At 41.9% G+C, this 24865-nt stretch overlaps 1 protein-coding gene and 1 long non-coding RNA gene across 6 annotated transcripts; one reads left to right on the top strand and one right to left on the bottom strand.

The window, feature by feature from the left end:
* Positions 1 to 10735: 10735 nt before the first annotated feature.
* On the bottom strand, positions 10736 to 14349 carry LOC111925754 (uncharacterized). Its single transcript, XR_002862436.2, has 3 exons — positions 14269 to 14349; positions 11062 to 11117; positions 10736 to 10818 (listed from the first exon to the last, which is right to left on the bottom strand). It is a non-coding gene; the product is annotated as an uncharacterized LOC111925754 (long non-coding RNA).
* LOC111925753 (small integral membrane protein 8) lies at positions 11115 to 17611 on the top strand. 5 transcript variants are annotated; one of them, XM_086876503.1, is made up of 4 exons: positions 11115 to 14489; positions 15183 to 15218; positions 15541 to 15682; positions 16634 to 17611. In XM_086876503.1, exons 1-3 carry the CDS (start codon positions 14264 to 14266, stop codon positions 15555 to 15557), a joined length of 279 nt encoding a protein of 92 aa, XP_086732629.1. In that variant the 5' UTR covers positions 11115 to 14263; the 3' UTR covers positions 15558 to 15682; positions 16634 to 17611. The 5 variants fall into 5 exon arrangements, with proteins under 5 accessions (XP_086732629.1, XP_023778053.1, XP_086732627.1 ...); XM_023922285.2 differs by lacking the exon at positions 11115 to 14489 and adding an exon at positions 14636 to 14778 and having other exon boundaries at positions 15183 to 15240; XM_086876501.1 differs by lacking the exon at positions 11115 to 14489 and adding an exon at positions 14636 to 14778.
* Positions 17612 to 24865: the final 7254 nt, after the last annotated feature.

The following is a 24865-nucleotide window of genomic DNA, read 5'->3' on the forward strand; positions in this document are numbered from 1 at the left end:
TGAGGAGGGAAATGAGAAATTTACAAATCTTTGTGTTATGTCATTTAATGTCCTCATCTCATCTTCTGCTTCTGCAAGCTCTGCCTAGCAGGAGAGAAAATGTATCTGTCTGTGGCTGCAGTGGAACACGCAAATCCCACTGACACTTCTGTAGCTGCAGGTACTCCTGATGTATTGAACAAGTAAATGTACTGGCAAGTTTGAGTAGTCATCAGGCCACAGCATCACAAAGCTTCATGGAAAAGGTTTTCAGGCACTGGAATGGGCTGCCCAGGGAGGTGGTGGAGTCGCCATCCCTTAAAGGCGTTCAAGAAACAACTGGACTGGGCATTTAGTGCCATGGTCTAGTTGACAAGGTGGACCTTAGTCAATGGTTGGACTCGATCTTGGAGGTCTTTTTTCACCTAAATGATTCTGTGATTCTGTAAGGCTCAACACAGAGGGAAAGTTCAGTGCTTCTTTTGCTGTCCCCCGGTTCTGCAGCCCTTCATGACCTCTGCCTATGGTCAGGCTTCTGCTGGGAAGTGAAGTTGTTTGGATATTCCTGCATTGCTACCATTAGAGCTGAGCACTACCTTGAGGAACTGAGGGACAGCTGCAGAAATTAATACATTCCTGATTTATACTGCCAAGAATGATTACCAAGCTACTCCTTTATGCTGCAGATAAAAAAGAAAACAGGGAAATAGCAGCTTATATCCTTTAAAACATATGCTCCTATGCTTTAAAATATGTTTGGCAGTGTGGTTACTTTTTCATTAAAGAGCTATTCCTGTCTTCCACGTCTGCAAACAGAGTTCAAGCAGAAGTTTAAATCAAAATTCTGAAGACATGAGCTTCAGGGCTTTAATGCTTTCTAAATAAGTAACACACAGTCACAATAGTCTCCAAGGAGCTGAACAGCAAACATGAACACACCACTATGTAATAAATCACAGGCAAGGAAACAAAGCATTCATTCACTGAGCAAGAGTGAATGTTAGTGTGTGAGTGTGCATCTTGTGGATGAGCTGTCTGCTGGAGATTTGAAGGGAAACCTCAAGAGGCCTCTCCTAAGGCTTTAAGATGTGCACAAGGACTGTTGGAGGGAATTCTGAATTTTGTTATTCCATGGAAAACAAGTACAGCTGCAAGGGGGCTTTTGCTGATGGCCACTGTAAGTGCACCATCCCTTTCTAATGTAAAAAGCCTGATTTCACCTATCAGTCCATGGTTGGAGTTACGCCAGTTCTGAGCCTCCAGGTGAACAGAAATGAAAGATACCAACCAGCAAGGAACCAAAATCAGTGTACACCAGCACTGGTGGAAATCAGGCCATGGGTATACCTAAATATAGATAAAGAAATTTACCTCGAGGTCTCTTTTACCCAAAGCTTAGCTGCTACTTCCTTAACTGAGCAGCAAGAGGGATTAGAAAAGAGCAACTTTACACTTTCTTTGCCAATCTCACATTGAGAAGAACAATATAATGAAAATAAGAAGTCCTGACCAAAGAAAACAGGCATCAAGAATTTGACTAAAGTCAACAGTTCCTGAGAAAGGGGCAAATTCTAACCAGACAGAAGATTGGATGGATGAAATTCCTGCAAAGCTAATTTGAAAGAGAGCAACACATTCTGTTACCTAGATGTTTAGTAATGAGGCATCAGGGATTCCACAGAACTGAAGGTGGTTCCTGGTCTGTGTGCTCTGTTGAAGAGAAACTGAAACTTATTGAAGGACTGCAGGACAGGTCTTGTAGTCTGCAGTGCTTCTGCAGTCAGAGGTGTGCAGAACTTTGGTTATATTTTTTACAGTTGCAGCCTTTACTTGATAATGAGAAATGGCTGTAGAGAACAGCCTTCAGCTTCAAATCTAAAGGGTCACAGAGCCTGTTTTGTAGTATTGTTTGGGTTGTAACTAGCACAGCTTCCCTGTTCAAAGGAGCTGCAAATGTGCTTTGGAAAGGTTATGTTTGCTTTCTGACCACTGTTGCTATAGATGTGGATGTTAACTGATGCTTTTGCATCCTTTGAAAATACAATTAATTCACTGAAGCGTTGCAAAGAACATATGGAATGGTAAAAGTAAAATGGACTTCAAAGACAAGGAGTTACTCAACAGGTAAACGAGAAAATTGAATTTATGGGACAGCACAGGCACAAGACTGATGAGGGCTCAGGTTAGCTCAGGCTAGAGAAGGCAAATATATTAAGTGGGCTCTATGAAATTCAGAGCAAGCTGAGGATTCAGGCAACAAAAAAAATCATCTAGTGAGCACATAGCTGGGCAGTAGGAAAAATATGGCAGTGGTATGAGGTTTTGTAACACTTCAAGAAGTGGCAGTTCCCATGGTAGTAGATGCTGAGTAGTGTCAGAGCATGATGCTTTAGCAAAATTATATTCTGGCTATATTCAGCCTAAGGACAAGTGAGGAAAAGTGTGATCCAAATCCGTGAAGCCAAGCAGACATTCCAGCCTTAGAATGTGGAGAAAGTTTATTTTGTACAGAAAGAAACAAAGGGAGTCAAGAAGGGAAGCTAGCTAAAGAAATTGAGTAGACTGTGGGAAATGTTGATTACATCAATTTGTGTCAGGGTACTGTCCAATGCTGAAGCTGAAAATGAAATGACTCAAAGTTTTAAAAAAATTATAAAACCATTAAAGGGGGAATCTCTTTGGTACTGTGGACATAAGGCCCACAAAAGAGACTTGGCCTCTACTGGAAATTACCAAGGAGGCATTAGAGAGTCTTAAGCTGTAGAAGATAATTATTTGCACCAAGGAAACATTAAACGGAGCAAGAAGTGAAAAGCAGGGATTTGTGGTTAGATTTACTTCAACCCTCTGCTCCATACACACAAGCACACCCCAGTTTGAACAAAAGCTGAAGATTAGAAATATGTTGATTTGTTTTTCTCATTTCTAGCTGAAGTACAAGTGATAAACATGAAAACAAGATCTGCCACTCAGGAAACAGAGCAAGTAATCTCTCTTCCTCATCACATACATCCTTTATTCCCTATATGGGATTTAAACACCCCCACTAACATACACATACACTTTGTCCTGCTCATGAGAGGCACAAATGACCAGAAGAGACTTTCCACCCCACTTCCCTCACATGTATCAGTGACTTGATTTTCCCTCTTGGGGTTGGGCATGTGTTCCACTGAGCAAACAGAGTAACCTGAATGCACCATTAACTTCTGAGTGTGCTGAATGTACTTTATTGAGTAAAGTGTTTGAATAATGCTATTGTTGTTGAATATATTCATCAAATATTAATTTCTGTCATTCACTGAGGTCTACAGGAGGTTGGCTAATGTGCATTGAGTAATGCATCCATTGAAAAGCACAGTGCTCAGAGAATTACTTCACCTAGATTTCAATCAGCTCTGCTAATTTAATTACTTTAAAAGCAGGAAAGGTATTTTTGTGTGGAGGAAAATGGCAGGGGGAAGGCAGTGACTGGGAAGTAAGAAAATGCAAGAAGAAACTGTATAACTAGAGACGAAGTGGGGAAGCATCCTAAGTATTAGAAGCACAAAGGGCAGGCAACTTGGAGCTCAAAGAGCTAGGAAATTACAGGAAGGAGACACAGTATTTTGGAAAATGGAACAGTGAGAAATAAGAGAAAGAACACAAGCCTCTGAACAGTGGATCTATCAATTCTGTACAAGCAAGCTAAATTATCCTCAGAGTTTGAGAGATGGAAGAGCTCCTTTTCCTGATATAAACATTGTTGGGGAGTATTTGCTGCACCTACAATTTTTTTTTAACAGGAAGAAAGAGAACCATAAATAGTGGCAAAAATTATAAAGAAGAGAGCAGAAGTAGAAATCACAGAGGATACAGAACCATAAAAAGCAGAGCTGGTAATCTTTAGAGTCCATAGAGTCTTTTTTTTTTTACACTTTAATCAAAACATCATCACAGCACTATTTTTTTTCCAAACACCAAGGATCCTCCCAGTGTTATGAGGAAAAGAAAAAACAAGTACTGGCACAATGGTTTCCATAAACAACCAAACAAATAATGAAGCTTAACTTCAGGTGTTCATTTAGTAACTGCATTTTGCCCTTATCTTTTCTGTTTGTTGATATAAGGAGGCGTGTATCCATTTTATGGTTTTAGAGTCTGTTTCATGGACTGCCTAGTGCTTCCTTACTGACTACCAGAGGTGTGAGCTCCACAGGCTGAGAAACACCAATTTGCTTTGTTCTCTAGCCCCGAAAAGGCTTAGATGTGCAGAAACTGCTCCTGGGAGTTCAGATTATTCTTAAGTTGATGGAAGCTCCGCTCGTCCCCTCAGCATGCTGCATCTATTCCAGTGCTCTGCTAGAGAAGAGGAGGGATCAGGAAACCTCCTGGGAGCACCAAGGAACAGTATCACTTGATTCAAAGTCACATTACCAAGCTGCACGTGCACCAGCTGTTCCAACTGCTGCGCATCTTCTATAGGAGCTGAAAAATTTTTGCTCCAAGTCACTAACCTTGCAATGACTTTGCTTCTTGTTCAGTGGTAAGAGTGCCACGGTGATCTCCAGGTCCTTATGAGAGAGTCAGCAACAGAAAACAGAGGACATAAAAATTAACTTTGCCCTCCTGGGTCTGTGTCCTGGCCAAGTTTTTCACTTCTACCAGGATCACTGTTAGTAGTTGGTAGTGCAGCGAAGTCCGTGGTTCTAAGGCTGATGTGAGCCAAAATTTTTCCTCCTATTTCATCCTTCTCCCAGGGGAAGAAGAGGCCCCCAAATGGCAGAAGTAAACATACTGGTAATAGCTTGCTCTTCTCTCATGCACAGACTACAATTAGACACTGTAGACGCTTTAGAATGAAATTCATTGATATGAACCCTTCATTAACATGTTATGGAAAAGGGCATCCTCTCCTACAAACATTGTCAATCTAGACAGAAAAAAACATGTGCTGCCAAGGGACAGATATGGTTTATCCAGCATCACTCAGCACATCAGAGGGAAAGCTAAGAAAAGAACCACAGTCCCTCATAGCCCAGTCCTTGCTTTCACCTGCCTTGGCTTGCTGGATCTAACCTCTCACTCTTCTATGCCTATTATTAACTTTTAACTCCTTGGAGTAAGAAGTAAGCCCTTTGGTCCGTTGAGAGATAAACCTCTAACTACTGTGATATTAAAAACAGAAATAAATGGGGTTTAAAATAGACATGTGGTATGTAAAGACATTAACCTAGATACTTATTTGTCAGCCACCTACAGAAGGAAAAGGAAACACTAGATGGAAGAAGGATCAGCTGGTCATTTAGCACAATACTGGAGCTGGTTGATTTGGCTTTTACATCTGGCCTTCACATGGGTTTCTGCAGTGGCATGGGACAAATCTTTCTTTCTGTGCTTCAGGATCTTAGTTGCCAAACATTCACTTTCCTGAAAATACAACTCCTAAACTAAGGCAAAATCCCATCTTATTTTGTATTTAGGGAAACCACAAACACCACTTAAAACGCCAGCAGCTGCTGAGTGTGATGCTTTGCCAGCTGCTAATTGCTGTGGTCTCTTCTCTGCAGCTATGAATGGGTTTTGAGAGGGCAGAAGCAGTTCACTGTTTTCTTTGTTACTTGGTAAATGATGTATTTTTTAAAAATTAAGCTCAGTAGTCAAAATTACTTAATTCTTTTAAAGTCATGATATCCATATCTCATCTACATGACTACAACTGCATTTCTTCTCACCTTTGTGCCAAACAGATAACCCATCTCTACCATGCTCTCCTGATGTAAACAAAAATCTCCCTATGCAGCAAATGATCTTCAACATTAATAAATATTATTGTTCCATTCAGGCTACTGTTACTATTGTCACACTTCAGTCAACTTGTAAAATAAAAAAAAATAATTGACAAAGTCAAAAGATTTCCACTTGGACAAGAAATTGCCACTGGTCACATCACAGAGATTTTAAGTCTGTAATATTATGAAGTACTGCAATAGTGCAGCAAAAAGAGGATTATGTCCATGGTTTATGTTGGCTGATGGGACATTTGCATGAGACTACTATCAAGCCTATTTAATTAGAAAATCAACTTCTCATTCAGTGAAACTGTATTTTATAACAAGAAAATCTAACTTACCTGTGTCTCAGTGAATGATTACAGCTGGATCCTAGCTCTCTAGAGGAATTAACAAACAACAGCTCATTTCTGAGACAGGGAGTTACTGCCTTATGCCTGGAAAATGGAACTACTTATCTCCTAGGTAATGCAAACTAAATGAGTGCAACCTGATCATCTCTGCTGGCACACAGTTCAAACCACAGCCATAAAGCATCTTGTATCATCAGAAAGATATGAGGAAACTGGCATTTATTTGAAGTTGCAGGATTTATCTGCATTTTTTGAGCACTCATTGGCATCAGGCTCAGATGCTGCATTCTGTGTTTTCACAGTAGCACAGCAGCACAGCCTGAAGACATGTGCTGTGAGCCTTAACTCACATCCTGTTTGCTCTTTGACATTTTATATCAGATTTTCATTTTATGTTCTCCTGGGAAAGTCACCTGTCCACAAAACACACATGTTCTTTTGGACACACAGGACTCCTAATAATACATTACACAAATGCTCAGAAAAACTTTTCTCTTAGAATTTTAAAATACAGTGGTTTTCCCAAGCAAGTGAAGCCTGGGTTCTGTTATTGAAATGTATTTTGTTTACTGTACATGCTAATCAGTTTCCACATTGGCCTAGGCAGCTGAACCACTCCCCACCAGGAAGCCTATAACTTTACTTTCAATAACTAAGCAATGGAACGTTTATGCCCTGCCTTATGCAGCTCCTGTCAGGGCTTTGGTGGCCATTTTTACCTGGGATGTGGCCATTCTGCTGGATAACATTACAAAATAAGCAGAACGACTGAACTCCTTGCCTCTTAAATTAATTCTTCACACTATAATTTATTCATAGTATAATTTAATTAGCTGAAACTTACTGTGGCTATTATCTGGGAATTACATGTGGATGTCTGGTACTTTTACAGAGAGGAAACTATCACATAGCCTTACACGTGTGTCTGAATCTGCACCTTGGTACTGTCCCCAGAGAAGGTGATGCCTTCAGAGGGTGACTAAAGGTGCCAGAGCTTGGAGCTGGACTGCAGGCAATGCAAAGCTTCCCAAATACCTGCTGGCAGCTCATCACAATGGAGAGCAGGCAGTCCAGGCAGTTTCTGGAGTGTGTGGAAAGTAACTCCCTAACACAGCTGGTAGGGGAGCCTGCCAGGGGCAGTGCTCTGCTTGACCAGCTGTTTGCAGACAGAGAAAGGCTGGTGGGAGGTGTGGTGGTCAGTGGCCATCTTGGGCATAGAAACCACAAAATATTAATTTCTGATCCTTGGTGAAGTAAGGAAGGGGGATCAGCAGAGCCTCCGCCTTGGACTTCCAGAACATGGACTTCGGTCTGTTCAGGATACTGGTTCACAGAGTTCCTTGGGAAACAGCCGTTAAAGGGATCCATGAAGGCTGGACATACTTTAGAAAGGAAATCTTAAAGGTACAGGAGCAGGCCATTGGCATGTGTTGGAAGATGAGCTGGTATGAAAGAAAACCAGCCTGAATAGGGAGCTTTTACTAAAACTCAGGGGAAAAGAAGTGTTCATGACCTTTGGGAGATGGGGCAGGCAACTAAGGAAGTGCACAAGTCATTAGGTCATGATGACAGAAAATAAGAAAGGCAAAAGCTCAGCTAGAACTTGATCTGGCCACTGCTGTGAAAGATAATAAGAAGTGGCTTTATAAATACATTAACAACGTAAAAAAGGCCAAGGAAAATATCCACCTCTTATTGGTTGTGTAGGGGAACATTGTAACCAAAGATGAGGAGAAGGCTGTAGTACTTGATGCCCTCTTTGCTTCAGTCTTCAACAGAAAGGCCAGTGATCCTCAGGGCAACGGGCCCCCTGAGCTAGTAGTCAAGGACAGGGAGCAGAGTAGACCCCCTACACTCCAAGAGGAGTGGTTGGTAGACTGCTGAGCCATTTGGACCCTCACAAGTCTGTGGGACCGGATGGAATTCATCCAAGGGTAGTGAGGGAGCTGAAGAGGTTGCCAAACTCCTCTCTATCATTATCATGAGCGCTGGCTAACTAGGGAGGTCCCAGTGGGATAGAGGTTGGCCAATGTGACACTCATCTACAAGAAGGGTTTGAAGGGGGATCCAGGAAACTACAGGCCAGTCAGCTTGATCTCAGTGCTGAAGAAGGTCATGGAACAGAACATCTTGAGTGCCATCATGCAGCATGTACAGAACAACCAGGGGGTCCAACCCAGCCAGCCTGGGGTAGGGAAGACATGTCACATGTCCTACCTGACCAGCCTCATCTCCTTTTATGACCAGGTGATCCACCAGTGGATGAAGGAAAGGCTGTGGATGTTGTCTACCTGACCTTCAGCAAAGCCCTTCTACACCGTTTCCCAGGGCATTCTTCTGGAAAAGCTGGCAGCCCATGGCTTGGACAGGCACACTCCTCTCCAGGTTTAAAACTGGCTGAGTGGCCATGTCCAGAGACTGGTGGTGGACGGTGCTGCATCCATTTGGCATCCAGTCACTAATGGTGTCCCACAGGGATCAGTATTGGGGCCAGCCCTGTTTAACATCTTCACTAATGAACCTGACCTTGAACAAGGGGAGAGAATGCACCCTCAGTAAGGTTGCAGATGACACTAAGTTGAATGTAAGTGTTGAGGGCAGGAAGGATCTGCAGAGGGATCTGGACAAGCTGGATCAATGCGCTGAGGCCAATTTTATACAGTTCAACAATCAACACTTCCATCCCTGGAAGTGTTAAAAAAATGACTGGATATGGCACTTAGTGGTATGGTTTAATTGGTATGGCAGTGTTCTGTCAAACATTGGATTCAGAGATCACAGAAACCAGAAGGGACCACAAGAGTCATCAAGTCCCACTCTTAAAGTGAATTCAATTCCCATACAGGAATTGAAGCCACAACACAAGTGTTATCAGCAACATGCTCTAACCAGCTGAGCTCATCTCAGGGTCAGCAATCTGGAGGTCTTTTCTAACCTTAATGATTCTATTATTTTATGTGGTGGTGTTTATATATTAAAAGACAACTCTAAGGTGCAGAAAATCTGAAGAGTTCCAGAACACTGTATATCAGAGTCCCTTACAACAGAGTTTGTTCTGTTGCACTGCAAAATTTCTACCCTCTGTAGTCTTCATAGGAGCTGTGTTCCCTGCCTGAGATTAGAAGGAGTGCCTACATGAGAAAGGATTTTAAGTTCTCACACCTTAAACTGATTGGGAGTCCTGGTGTCAGAGGCAGAGGTCAGTCCTGGTCTGTGCCTCCAGTTCCAGCTGCCTTCCCAACTGCATTGCCCTGCTTACATTAGAGGGTCTTGCCCATCCAACTGAAAAATAATTTATTTTTTTTTTCTTTTCTGGCCATGGACCAGGGAATAAAATTGGCATACTCCAAGGCTGAGCAATTATAACATTGCATGCAAAGAAATCCAGAGCAATTACAAATGAAAAGAGGTCCCACTTTGCCCTTCCTTTTCGGAGATGCAGTCTTAGCTCAAATTTGTCTTTAAACCTCACTGTAAGGTATCTGGCTGTATATTGTTGTAGCTAGAAAATTCAGGGCTGCACATGTTTCTCTGCTCTTTCTTTGTAGTAGAAGCCACCTTTTTCTTTCTAGAGCGGATGCTTTGAGTTTTGATATTCTGTTCCCAGTCAGAACCAATTTACCCACTCAAACAAAGTGCCTTTTTCCTTCCATACTGAATTCAGTTGAAAAAGATTTATAAGCTTGATCAGTGTTTGAAGAATAACAATTTCTTTAATCTTTGCTGGAAAGCACGGCTGGGTGATTTGTTTTGTCTCACAGAGACATGGCTGGCTAACAAGTATTATAGAAGACATACACATGTTAGGAAACGCAGAAGAGTCACACTAAGAGATTTTTGGTTTTAAAATGCATATTGCCTTAAAACTATTTTGGATTGTCAATGGTAGGGTCCCAAACAGTGCATGCTGCTGTCTGAAAACAGCTTTCTTTCAATGGGAACAACACAAAGGAGCAAAAGCTGCTGAAAATCAGCATAAGGACTCTTGAGACTGACATAAGCAGAGCAACAACTGCACAGAAAACCCTCAATACCCTCAGTGCCACCCCTGTGGCACTAACTGGTATTGTTTGTTTCTTATGCATTTATGTCTTCGGTATGGCCATAGTGTTTCACATGCCTCAGTGAAACAATGGTTACTCTCATCATTTGAGCAAGTAGGAAAAGGTACTTCTAATTACTAATTTTTACTTCCCCTTCTCCCCCAGATTTGTTCAGCACAAAACAAAAAAAAAAAGTCCCAGCTGTCTACTCTAATTAAAACATTGTGAAACTCATGGTGTCTTAAACATTTAAAAAATAATTTTAAAATGTGAATTTCACATTTACATATCAAAACTCTAACAAACGTGTGGTGGTAGTTGCCCCTCTCACTACAAGTCATACCAGTGCTGAAATCCCAGTGTCGATGCAAAAAGGATTTTTTCTGACCACAACAGCACTGTAACTGTGTCTCTAAAGCAAGGATAAGCTTGTCAGTAGCTTGAAGCACATTATCTTTATTCTGAAGACAATGCAAAGCTCTGTTCTTGTGCAATACTTGAAATAAGCAGGAGCTGTGAGGTCAGTCAGCAAAAGCAGGAGGCACGGTGCTGCTCCCCAGACCGCACCAGGCTGGCTGTTGCATTCTAACCATGTCTGCGGGGCACAGCACTGGCTTTGCTCTCTTCTCTACAGAGGATCTTCTGCAGCTCAAATGATAAGGGCATGTGAGCCTCAAGAAAAGCAGAAATTGCTATTAGGTTGTGAATGGCTATGGCACAAAGCACAGTACTGAATGCAGAATCCCAAAGGAATTTTGTTGAAAGGAAAATAAATCTCAGTAACAGCCTCAGGTTTAGAAACGGAAGGGGTTTTTGTGTGATTTCTTTTCAGGAGAGATATTCAGATATTAAGAGGATGGGTGACTCAGAAATACCACAGATGTTTACTATTCTACACTTTATATAGAGTCTCACCTAGATAATATGCCAAACAACTTCATAAGCCTTAATGGATTGAATGTTTCAACATCCTGTTGAGATGATAGCAACATAATATTCACATTAAAATTAAAATACAACATTTTCCCACTGTCATAAAGCAAAACTAGAAACAGTAAGTAGTCCAAGCTTTTCATCACTGCACAGTTAATCTGGTTAGTTGGCACATGCTTAATACATGCCAAGTACCAACATTCACATCAAAGCCTAAGCCTGTTTCTACATCCTCTCTGCTTCTCTTTTTACACACAAAGCCTTATCCCGAAGCTCTTCATATGAAGAAAATTTTATTTTTAGCCAGTGGTGCTCTTTGTGTAGGATTTTCCCCTGTCAATGATATCTGGGACTTACCTGTCCTGTATAAGAAAGAAGGGAAGTGCTACAGAAGTAGCAGCAACCTAACAATATTTGAAACCAATATACTGCAAATGTGTTCTGGCATAAACCCATCCTACCACAATCTGGAAAAAACAATCATGACCCTGTCTGACTTTGGATCAGAAGTTTTATCTGCATGGGCAGTGTAACTGCTGGGAAGGGGTGCACGGGCCAGTAAGTGAGTGAACCATCTCTCTGTTCATGTAATTCTTTTGGCTTCCAAAATGTGGGGGAAAAAATTTGTGGGGGAAAAATTTTGGGAGCTGTATGAGGAACATCTCCTATATGACAGTAAAAAATCCCCCTTCCCCTCAAGAAAACCAAGCTACCTTCCCAAAAACCAAGCTCTTGCAAAAGCCCCACATCGGCTTCTTTCAATTAGACAAACATGAAAACAAACAAAAGCAGCTTCACTCAGATTTTCTACTCAATAGTTTCCAAACAAAATCAGCTGCATGGCATATGCCACCAAAACAATAGCTACCAGATTAGCAGATGGTATGTTGTGAATTAATTGTTGACACAAACCCCAGACATACCACTCAATCCTCTCCTGACACCTAAACTTATTTCCCTATTATTTTTCTCACCTTATTATATTTGCTCACAACAAGAAAAAAAAATTTAGATAGTCCATCTGGATTTAGACATGAAAAGTTAACATGCAATTTATTATTACTCGGCCATCTTTAAAAAAAAAAAAGAAAGAAAGAAAGGCAGTTTGATTACTGCAGAAGGAAAACATGGAACAGGAATCCCTGTGAGCTTGGATACCTCTACATTTCATAGAATCATAGATTCATTAAGGTTGGAAATTACTTCTAAGTTTATCAAGTTCAACTGTACACCTAGAGTCATTGTTTTCACCAGTAAACCGTATCCACAGCTGCCACATCCACATGTCTTTTGAGCCATTCCTGGACAGCTTGATACAATGCCAGATTCCCTTCACCTTTTCAGTGAAGAAATTTTTGCCAATCTCCAATCTAAAGCTCCCTGGTGCAATGTAAGACCATTTCCTCTTGTCTTGTCAGCTGTTACTTAGGAGAAGAGATCAGCTCTCACCTCACCACAACCTCCTTTCAGGTAGTTGTACAGGATGATAAGGTTCCCCCCGAGTCACCTCTTCTCCAGGCTGAAAAACTCCAGCTCCCTCAGTGTCTCCTCATGGTACTTGTGCTCCAGACCCTTCAGCAGCTTTGTTGTCCTCCTCTGGACACACTCCAGCACCTCAGCGTCTTTCTTGTAGTCAGGGGACACAGAACTGGACACAGCACTCAAGGTGTGGCCTTTCCAGTGCCATGCACAGGGGAACAAACCCTGGTCCTGCTGGCTACACTATTGCTGATCTAGGCCAGGATGCCACTGGCTTTCTTGACCATTTGGGCACACTGCCAGCTTGTGTTCAGCCACAGCTGGCCAAAACTTATGTTTGTTCCCTTCTGCCTCCCAGGCTTCAATAACCAGACACTCCACCAAAGTCCTCTCACTCACCCTCCAGGTGCAGAAAAGTGTGAGCCAGGGCTGGTGAATCCAGAGCTACATGTGCTAATCCAGCAGCTTGCTGCTGCTAAAACTGTAATACTATCCATCACATCTCAGTTCTGCCTGCCAGTTACCTAAGGGAGCACTGATCTGTGTCTCGCTCTACCCTCCAGGTACTGTTTTTCCCAAAATTCCAAATTTCTCCCCTACTTTATAATGTCGCTGAAACTGCCTGGTGGCACTGAAGCCAGTGAAGGTAGAAAGGGATGCACAAGCAGTCAGAGGCAACCACATGGGCTTTGATTCCTCTGGACTTCAAGTAATTTTATTAATTTTACTGTTTACAAATAAAAGGAAACAAAACACCACCACACAGCAGCACTTATGCAACCAGGAGTTTCCAGATGCCCAATGCCCAAAGTCCTGGGTTTGGATCTACACAACTGAAGTCAGACATTTAAATTGTAGCATATTTTTCTGTTCAGCTAGCTGTACTCCCAGAGACTGTCCCCACATGAATCACCCCTTCCTCACTCCCACACTTGAGATCAACCAGACAGTTCTGTTCTCCTCAGTACAATAGAGACGTGGAGCTCCTGGAGTGGGAGCAGTGAAAGGAAACAAAGATGATCAAGGGACTTCAGCATCTCTCTTACAAGGAAAGGCTGAGGGAGCAGGGCCTGTTCAGCCTTGAGAAGAGACAACTAAAAGGGGGCCTCAACAGTGTCTGTCGGTATGTGAAGGGAGGCTGCTGAGAGGATGAAGCCAGGACTGGCTGTGACCATGCTCAGGTGTTAGGAGAGGGCTCAGCAGTGAAGGGCCCATCTGATCAAGCCAGTTCTTCTCCCCATATCCCACTTACTGTTTTTGAATGCTGCATTCTCTTCTGTGCCCTTCACTTTAAAAAGCACATTGAGGTGCTGGAGTGTGGCCAGCAAACGGCAAGAAGGCTCTTGAAAGGTCTAGAAAACATGTCTTATGAGGAGCAGCTGAGGGACCTGGGGTTGTTTATTCTAAAGAAGAGGAGGCTGAGGGGGCCTTTATCCCTCTCCACAACTCCCTGAAAGAAGTTTTTTGGGGCTGGTCTCTTCTGCCATGCCTGTGGTGACTGGACTACAGGGAACGGCCTTGAACTGCAAGAGGGGACGTTTAGATTAGACATTAGAAAAATATTTTTTCACTGTTAGGGTGATCAGGCGTTGAAATATTTCCTAGGGAAGTGGTGGAGTCACCATCTCTGCAGGTATTCAAGAGGCGTCTGGATCTAGCGCTGGGTGATTTAGTGGAGATGGGTTACAGTGGTAGTGTCGCGTGAATGACCTTAAAAGTCTCTTCCAGCCTTGATGGCTCTATGACATATTGGGACATCGTGGGCAGGCGGCTCCACAGCCCCACTCCGGGACACCGCGCTCCTGCCGCCGCCACACGAATGAAGGAAGGGGAGGGGCGGGAGCCGCTCGCCCCGCCGGCCTCCGCCCGGGAGGGGGCGCAGCGCGCAGGCGCAGCCCCGCCCCGCGGGGAGGTGCCGCTGGCCGCGAGCGGTGAGTAGCGAGGGGGGCGGGGAGGCACGCGCGGCGTGAGTGCCCCCTCAGCCGCCCCGCTCCGTGAGGCGGTGGTCCCGCGGGTCCCGGGAGTGCCAGCTGGGCTTTTCCAGATTAGGGTCAAACTGCCCCCTTTGTCCCGGTGGCGGCGCCAGGAGCTCCTCGCCGCTCCGGATGGGATTGTGTGACTGCCCTTGCGCTGCCCTTCCCTTCCCAGGGCATCCCCGGCACCGTGTCTCCTCTGCCCCTCAGTAATCTGCCAAAGACTTGTTTTTCCACCTTTGCTCAGGTGCTCATGGAATGGTTTGGGTTGGAAAGGACCTTAAAAATCATTTCGTTCCAGCGCCCCTGCCAGGGGCAGGGACACCTTCCACAAGATCGGGTTGCTCAGGGCCGCGTCCATCCTGGCCTTGAACGCTTCCAGTGATGGGGGATCCCCAGCTTTTCTGGGCAGCCTGTTCCAGTGCCTCGTCACCCCCAGAATAAAGAATTTCTTGCACATTTCAAGGAGCTTAATTTCCCCCTCTTTCAGTTTGAACCCAAGACATTTGTGATGTGCCCAGTGCGTGCAAAAGTGAGACCTGGGTGCTGGGGTGGGTGGCTAAAGTGACTGCACTACAGTAGTGCTCGGGCTGTCCTGCCATGTAAAATAGTTTTTAAAAAATAAATTTTTTCCTGGTGTTGTCTTTTTAGCCGGTGATCTGAAGACTGATCCTACTTGGTCCACAGGTAGCTAAAGCATTGGCCAAAGGCAAGTGAAAAACCCCAAGCCCATTATCAAGAGATTTAGAATGGCTATATGAAGATGTGAACTTCCAAAAGTTGATTTTAGGATGCACAAAATTACCAGGATTGTAAATTGGTGTGCTTAAGCTACCTCCAGGTGACATTGGAGGTGATCAGTAATATTTACACTAGCTAAAATTCATGCTGTTAGAAGACAAACTGAGTGTGGATTTGCATTATTCATGCAATGAATGTGAAAAATAAAGTAAAAAAAATCTCCCGGTTTTATTACAGATATTACACCTGTTTTTCATTCCACTTCTAGGAACTATTCAACATTAAATAAAATGTCTTCCACCAAACCTTCAAATGAAAATGAAACACTCAAAGAGAGAAAACCAGGACTGAGGAATGTTCAGACAACTATGCTTTTCCGGGCTGTGAACCCTGAGCTTTTCATTAAACCTGTAAGACAGTTGTTCTGAAACTAAATCTGCTTGAAGATATACAGTTGCTTTAAAGTAATTGTTACAATTCTCTGTGCATTATGTAAACATCTTTTGTTATGCAAACCACTCAGAAATGTAGCTAAAAATATTTTTACTTTTTTCCACTCTTGATTGTTGAGAGCACAGAATGTTACATTGTTTATTGCAACTTTTATTTTGCTGTTATATTGTCTGATTCTTTTGTACCTGGGCAAGCTGCTTTCAGAAAGACTTTTTAAATGTATATTACCCATGTAATTTGACAGGTTAAGTAATACTATTATTTATTATTAAGTAATAAAAACAACAGGGGTGGTTTTTAATATTTAAAAGGAAACAAATAATACAATGCAAACTTTTTTGGTATGAAATGAGGTGATTTTTGGTAGCTTCTCAGTATTTTGGGTTTTCCTTTTTCTTGCTTTTATAATTAAATTGATGATACTCAGGTTTTATTTGCATTTGCAGAACCCAGCAATGAGTGAAATGTTGTGCATATAATAAGTATAGATTTAGTGCAATAAAAGTAGATTTTGTGATAAGAATACAAAATGTGGTTTAGAGGATTGTATTCAAGCAGGACCAGAGTGCATTGTCCCAGTAGTATATCCAGTTGAATTCTATTAAAAATTTGTAGTAGAGACCTTCAGTAATTGGTTTTGTCTGGTTCATTCATGCTCAATCAGCATTTCCAACCAAAATACAGAGTACTGGGCAATGTGCTGTGCTGTCTCTAGAAAGAATCTTCTTTTTCAAAAGGAAGTCCTTTTGCTGTCAGAAAATTCAGTCTACAAGAAGGCAGTGATGATTTTTTGCAGATGTCACAATAGTTTGCTGTTCAGTTTCTAAGCTGAGGTAGAAGAATGTAATGTTTGAGTTTAATGAAAAATGTTTTGACTAAAAACATTTACCACTTTTTTTTCTTGTCAGAACAAACCTGTGATGGCATTTGGACTGATAGCAATTAGCCTCTGTGTGGCCTATCTTGGTTATTTGCATGCAACTGCAGAGAATAAAAAGGACCTCTACGAAGCAATCGACAGTGAGGGGTCCAGATATATGAGGAGGAAAACTTCCAAGTGGGACTGAGAATGTAAGAAAGAAAATCAGGAAATCACTCACGGAATTTTTCAAGGCAACTACTGGGTTTTTTTCCCCTTTCTCTTGAACTAATGGACAAATGTCTGTCTTGCATTTTAATCTAATTCGGGTTCCTTTATAAAATGCTCTGCCTGTACAAATAAACTGCAGTAAAGATACATGTGAAAACAAAATAAAAATAAAAGAATTGCTCTTTGTGATCTCCAGAGAGATCACTGTCGGAAGATATGAAGTCACTTCGGACCTGCAGTCAGTACTAGTAAATGCCTTAGAAACTGACATGAAAGTTCAGCTTTCTCTTTGCTCTGATTAAATGAAGACAGAGGTTTATCCTTTTTTTTTTTTTTTTTTTAAACAGAATGAATAATGTGTTGTCTGTGAAAAGAAAAGTAGATATCTTGATCTGTGGATAACAGTGGTGCAAGTAAGCTAATTTTAAGGCAAGGAAGATCTCATAAAGCAATTGGTGAAGGGCTTTATTTCATAAAGGAAACTGTAAAATACTAGCCAAAATAATCCTTGGATGCTTAATATACTCTTCCTTACAAATAAAAGGTAAATCAGTAGCCAAATAGAGGAGAAAAAGTGAAACCAATGCTTCTGTTAAGAGAAAGGTAGGAAGAATTCAGCCATTATATTTCCTGTTTGGCATCATATAACAGGTCAGTAAGTGTGCTGGCATCGGCCTGCCAGTTGATAACCTTAGCTCCAGGTTGGCTGAAGTTTTTGTAATATTCTTGACTACTCAGCAGGACTAGTTTTATTTCAACTGCATTCAAAAATTAAACTTCTCTATATTGCAAAATACATTGCATTATATTACATTAATTTATTGCAGGTTACTGAACTCAAAATAAGGAATGGGAAGTCTAAAATCCCCAGGTACTGCTGTGTGGCTGGAGGGTGGACGGGCATTGTGACATATCCCTAGCAGATGTGGTGGTCCCTTGTGAGCCTTTGAGCGAACTGTTCAGGCAGGTGTCTTCCTGTTCCAGCACAGTCCTTCTCCCAGGAGCTTCCCTGCTGCTTCTGGGTGCCTGACATCCTAGACAGTGCCCCATTAAGCAAGCTCCAGAACATGTGGTGGGAGGGCACATATCAGGCTGTGATCTGTTTCTACCATGTAGCCTTACTGTTGTTACATTGCAGTTTCGTGTTCGGTTTCTTGTATTTACAGACCCAACAAGGGCACTCAGGAAGCTGAGAGACTTCTTTGTGAACCCTCTTCTGACCAAGGTGGCTTGTGTCAGGCCAGAGAAGGAACATGCAGGAACTCCTGCTTTGCCACTCTGGGAGTTGCTTTGGGTTTTATCAGAAGATTTAGGTACTGAAGATAAAAAACGTGACTGACTGACTTGAGAGACAGCAGTTGCACTGTGGGATCTCTCTGTATCTCCCTCTAAATCCCTTAATTTTGAATCTGTGAGTTTACTCCTGTTTTTGTTTTATAGTTAACTATCTTAAATTCAGCAGGGCTTTGGTTAAGCTGCCTCCTTCCTGAGAAGGGAAGTGAGCTCTACATATAAAAAAGCCTTTTTTTTAAAAAGGGGGCATTTTTGCAACTTTTAAAAGTAGATTCCCCTCTGTGAGCCTGCTGCCCTACAACAGCAAGGTTCCTGAGCAAATCTAAGGTGAGGTGAGGAAACCACTTGCCTTTTGATTGGTGAAGGAATTTCTGGGTGAAATTATCAAATATTCAGAACTCTCACATGCTGTGCATATCCTGCAGAATATAGTTGGTTTGGTCTTTGTGAAGGATCTTTAGAATAAATCTGTTCTTTTAAAAATAGTCACACGGGATTTTAGCTCTTTTCAGTTCGTTAAAATGCTCAGGTCTCATACATTTGCATGAATTTAACTAAATTATAGCCAAATCAGTGCTACGAGTAAGTATTTTACCTGTTTTTCTGCAGGCTTTAGAATACATGCTTTGATCCTCTGCAGATATCTGCAGATTAATTGAAAGCCCACTCTCTTATTCTCATATGTTTGGGAATAATGCAAGATTTCTATTCTCAAGATTTTCAGTTATGTTTTGTGAAGTGTATATGGATCTGGCTGTTACTGGGGAAAAGAAAATGACTGGGAGGCATAAAAAATAGTAGACTGACCTGGACAGGGTGTAGGTATGTTCATGCCAGTGACACTTCTTACAAAATCTGTCTGAGATGGGGCCTCTTGAATGCTGGCTGGATTCAAGTCCTGTTAACAGGTTACTTCGGGACTTGGAGAATGAAGGAAGAATGGGTATTTAAATTTGTCCTGTTATTTCTTGGCAGCTGCTGTACAGATAACTTAATGATACACAATTTATATAGAAAAAAGACATAAAGCAGTGCAAATACAGAGAGGTATGTGGTAGGTTAATGAATGTTACAGTATCAACACAGGCATTTGCTGCTTTAAGTACCTGAATTTTATCAGAAGAACAATGTGTGTATAGGGATTAAAGGGGAGAAAAACCCCCACCCAAGCAAAACTGCTTTGATACCAAAATTTGTTTGCTCAGCTCTGAAAGCATGGCACCCCTTATGCGTCTTGGAGGACAAACACATAGCACCAGTATAGCTTTTTTTGTTCCCTGTTTCTCAATTTCAGTCTTCAGTATAGTGATAATTATCTATAATGGATGATAACAGGCTTGACAAAAACTGTGAGTCAAAATTATTTCCTGGGCAGAGGCTCTTTGAGATTTTTGCCAGTTCTCTACTGTCTGTGCTGACTTTCACATCTTTTACCAAGAACAGCAACAAAATGCTGTGATTAAAATATCCAAAACTGAAGCTGTTGTACTGTTCCTAAGATCTCCTTAGACTACGAGGTGTGAATGGGAGTTGCTGGCATTCAACAAGAAAAAGCAATTAAACTATTAAAAGGCCAAACCCTACTGTGTTGCTGCTTAACTATTACTAGGGAAAGCTAGTTCTTTGTGGGTGAAACCGGCCCTTCCCCAGTAATAGTTGCTACACTGGAAGCTGCATTCAGGCTGGAAAGGGTCACTTCATGAAACCCTCCCTTATCATCTGTCTCCTGGATGTTACTGAATTATCAACGTGTTTGAATCCTAATTGGAAAGAATATGTTTCAGCTAACTTGGTAAAAAGTAATTGCCAATGATTTTTCTCCTCTCACCAGCTTGAGTATTTTCTGTAGAAACAGTAAGAGTTTTGCCTGTAAGATCTGTCAGGAATAGAGTTCTGACACTAGTAACTATTACAGAATGACACTGGAATACACAATCATTAGAAGTTCTGATCCGGATTCCTTTGTTGTACTATGTGTTCAAAAAGGGTACCACCTCCCAGTGGTACTTTTGGTCAGATTCAGGAGTATAAGCCTTCCAGAACACAGTGTTAAATTCATTGTAAGATGCTGGGAAAGTTAATTTCTGAAATTCCTTTCTTTCGTTGCAATCTGAGATTTAGGAAAACCCCAAGTCCTCTTGATTCTTTATGTTCTGGTGAGTCATTAATGCTTTCACGTCTTGGTGAGAAAGAACTGCATATTAGTAACTCCAGTATATTCAGAGGGAGAACAGGGTCAGCTGTTCTGTTGTGCATAAAGCATTCTGAGTTGGGCATAATGAAGTGTGAAAAGCTTTTAGCAGAGGAGCTGCAGGACCATTAGCAAGCGTTTTCTGAAGCTCAAGTACTTTGGTAAGAACTGTTTGATTTGACATTTGTGCAGATCATCCCATCATCCTTCAACAGGATACAGCTGGGATGTTTTATACTGAATCTCACCTTCTTATACCTGATTTTGGCTCCTGACCTTAGTCTGAAGATCTGTGCAATCTCTTAAGGTTTGATTTGTTCATGGCATACCACAATGATAACCTCAGTGATGAAGGGCTCATGATAGCATTCATATGTTTGAGGATCTAGAAAGAATCTGAAGTATATGCTGTGCCTAATTGTCATGTAAGTTTCTGATCAGCAGTGTAAAGTTTTGTAGAAATCACGTTGTGCATGTTTTTTTGATGTGTGCTGTGAAGAGGAATGGTTGGTTTCTATTTTAAGCAATATCAAGAGTTTATCAGTGTCCTGAGAGCTCTGGCAGCAGGGTGAGTGCCAAGCATGCCTGGGAGCATGAGGCTGCAGCCTTGCATTGACATGCACAGTGCGAAACGCACCCAGAAGGCCAGAGGCCTTGTCTTTTTCAATTATTTTCTCTTCGCTGCTTGATAAAATGGACAGGGGAAGACCTGTGTCATCAAAGCACAACACACTTTCCTTACTGTGGAAATAGCCAGCATGACAGAACTGAGTGTTTGACAGCCAAGACTTTTTTTTTTTTTTTTTTTGAAAATGCTTGCCATAACCAGGACCTTTATTCACCTGAGATTTGAACTCTAGTGCCAGAAGTACTTAGCCTGAAAAATGGCTTTGTCTTTGTGCTTGATGAGATGAAATCTTGAACTGGCTGGATTTTTAGTTCACTTTCAGAACATTTCACTACTTTTTTTTATTGCATGAAGTTTATGGACTACATTGTAAGTTCATTGTCAAGCCTTGTTTCAGCCACCAGCAGAACCTGATTAGGTGCATTTCCTAAGGGTAGTAAAGTACAGGCTTAACTTCAAATCTGTCCTGAAGGTTCATGTCCATCAAAGCTAGGAAAGTGTTTAACCGATGTCTGAACCTGGACCCCAAGTGAGGTAGAGAAGAAGGAAAACTGCCAACATATGTGTTTTCCTAAATGAAGCATGCCAGTTGTAGCTTTATGTTTTTCTATATGCTTGACTCATGCTTTATATGGCTTTTTGGATATCTGAGAAAAGACTGATATACACAAAGAGATCCTTCTGGATCTGAGCCTTCCTGCTTTCTGCACCACTTCACGGGGCTTTTCACTGCCAGAACACCCGAGCGCTTCTCAGCCAGGCTTTACTCAGCACGTCTGACACCTGTCATCCTTAGTCTTGCAGCCTCCCACCAGATGACGAAAGGCTCACAGAGAATTGCTGGAGTGTTTTGCTTTGGAATTTTATTTTATACAAGTTTCTAAATAGCTATCTGTTTATACTGCAGGCGGTCAGAGCAATGTACTTGGCATCTCAAGAGGAAAAGCAGTGAGGTTTGCAGTGGTCTTAAGTTTTCAACTGAGTTCATTCCATTTTATGGAGCTGTTTTCCAAGGGAGCTCTGTCTCTTGCTGTCGTGGTATCTGCTGATAATAGCTGGCAGAATATTAGGAACTCGTGTTTAGCCATTCAATTACTTGCCTGAAGACTGTTACATGTCTTCATAGCTCTGAGTGCTCAGGATTTGAACATGTCCCATTTGCCCTAATAATATTGGCTCCAAGGACTAAGGGCTGGGGAGAATTCCCAGGTGCAGAATTCTACAGCTGAAACAAAATAAGAGACAGATATAACTGAAGTCATTGCAAGATGTTTTATATTTGTTGGGCTTTGTTTCTTGCAGTTCATTTCAAGAGGTGTGTTAACCTTGGTTAGCTTAGCTCTTAGTGAGCTAAGTGCTAACTATCAGTGAGCTTGGACAGCTGGTAGTGGAAAATTTATTCATCTAACTGAACACATCAGTGCATGAGTGATTTAAGTGGGGTTTTAAGTGTAGGATGGTTCAAAGTCCATCACTGTACCAAACTAAGAAGTGAAGACAAGTGAAGTCACTGCTTTCTTGTGGAACAGCTTAATTCATATAAAATACTTTGAACAGATATTTGGCACACTCTGGCGCTATTTCTGACTGACATGTCTGTAAAGCCTTACCTCACTGAATTATAGAAGCTCCATGTTCATTTCCCTCTTACATTCACATTGAAAAAATCCAAACAGTTGTCTAATTAAATGCATAAACTGCACAGAACACACTGTTTGCATACGATCATCTGTGCATAAAGCAACATGAGGGGCAATTCTGCAAGCTGCATGTTAGAAAACCAAGATAATGTTGAAGTATTCCAACCCTCCTTGAACAAACAGTTCAAGTTCCCGTACACTGATAAAAAAGTAGATTTGTTAGTTCTTCTCTACTAGGAAGGACATCATATAATAATCATTCTGCAATGCCTTACTGATCACATGGAATGAAGAGGTCACCCTGTCTTACAGGGTTAGCCCTTTTTATCTGGGATGCAGTGGCAAGGACTGATACAAACCATGGCTGGGTACAGGGGTAGGTGTTATCTTTGGTGGACCTTAGTCCTGGGCACCTCATTCATCCAGACAAGACCAAGGACCCAGGTTGGTACACATCCCAGGCCCTTCTTGATCTACAGCTTTTTGAGGCATATTTGGAGACAGGCAGCAGGGGCTTCAGATCTGGCCAGCTGTGTCTGTACATATCTATGCTGCCAGTACACACTGGGATGGAATTACTCAGCAGTGTATGCACAGCCCATACAGCTCGTAAGAGTCTGTCAGATCCTGGCATTGTTTCTCATTGCCTCTTGGGAAGGGAAAAACATTTTGTTTTACTGCTTTCAAATGTTAAGTTGAAGGTCTGTTTGTTCCATTTAGAAACAGCATGTCCTCCTCAGTCTGTGTGCTTGGTTTTGGAGAGATGAAAGGAGCCACAGCCACAGCCTAAATGAGTAGCTTGGTAATGTAGTAGATAAATAGACAAGATAGCAAGCAGTAGGATCACTATGGGATCTGGAGAGCTGTTCACCATGGACACTATTTGGTATTCCAAGGAAATATTTTAGCAAGTAAAGTAACTAAGCATGATTTAAGAGATTTATTTTTTTTCCCTTGTAGCTGTACTCACTGCACAATATTAATTATAATTGACTGGCAAGTTTTTTTTAAAAAAAGGCCATTTCATATTCTATAAATTTCTGCATGTCAGGTACTGTGAGTACATGAACTCAGCTAAGAAAATTTGTGGGCTCAGATATACAAGCAAGCCTTCCATTGCATGACAGCATATGTTTGTTGGCTTGATTTTGTTCCTGTTTGAGAAGTATTGCAGCATAAGAAGTAACACTACCCACTTTACTTGCAACTCTGATTCCGCGGGAGTGTGAATACAGCCTTTATGACTGTTATGTCTGAATGATGCAAATAAAGAATCTTTCAGATAACATCTGGACGCTCGAGTGCCAGTGATGGCACATATTGACAGCAGAGTGCATGAGACAAAGCCTAGAATGGGAGCTGTAATGCTGCAGTGAATAATACAGAAAGCAGGATTTCTCTATTAGTCATTCAGGAGATGTCTAATAATTGCCAGAAAGTACCACAGTCTCAGGAACAGTCAAATTTTCTCTCTAAGGCAATGGTATGGAAGACTGAAAAGTGGGTTGTCTAATTACTGTAGCTGAGCAGCTGAACTAGTAGAAAGCTGTGGAGTACAGCTGAGAAGCAGCTAATTAATAAAATAGAGACATCTTGCTCGTTAATCCCTCAAAGGTCTGCAGAAGAGCTCTGTGACATCTTAAAAGGAAGATATGCAGATTGTGAAACCTCTGAATGCCTCACATGGAGAAATGAAGTGTGAAAGGAACTAATGAGGCTGGTAGCATTTGGAGTGTGAGCACACACTGTCTGTGCATGTGAGGCAATTAAGGAGCCGCAGCACCTGATGGACACCAGAGCGCAGAATGAATGCACCATGTCTGTGCACGGGTGGAGGGGTACCCACACTGAGAGAAACCCAGCCATTGGGATTGGAATTACTGGTGTGATTTCCTTTGCTGGCCTTAATTAACAGAAGTGCAATGTTACATTTAATGCTACTTAAAATACAGACAGAGGAAAGCAACATGAGTCACTAGTTGCAGAACGCAGCAAGTGTCTGGTGGGAGATGCAGATGCTGGAACAACTGCCATTAATATTGACTAGTAGGTGCAGTACATGGGTGATTTGGGGATATGTAGGCAGGGTTCTGCCTGGGCATATGTAAGCAGTGACCAGAAAGACATATCCTGGAAGGAAGACTGAGCCAATAGCCAAACATCCTCAGGAGTGAGAAAACCTGTGCTCCCTTCATTGCAGTTTACTGGAATGAGTAATTATTAGAGCTCAACTAGCTATCTTTGGGTCTATGAGCAAACCAAGAGTAAGGTAAACAGCTTAACTTACTACAGCTAATA

This window comes from Cyanistes caeruleus, chromosome 2, assembly GCF_971803275.1.
Source record: "Cyanistes caeruleus chromosome 2, bCyaCae1.hap1.1, whole genome shotgun sequence".
Taxonomy (NCBI): domain Eukaryota; kingdom Metazoa; phylum Chordata; class Aves; order Passeriformes; family Paridae; genus Cyanistes; species Cyanistes caeruleus.

Coding starts and splice junctions, on each gene's coding strand:
- LOC111925753 (XM_086876503.1), top strand. CDS start 14,264: ATGACCTTAAAAGTCTCTTCCAGCCTTGATGGCTCTATGACATATTGG. Junction 14,490..15,182: donor GGTGCCGCTGGCCGCGAGCG/GTGAGTAGCGAG, acceptor TTGTCTTTTTAG/CCGGTGATCTGAAGACTGAT.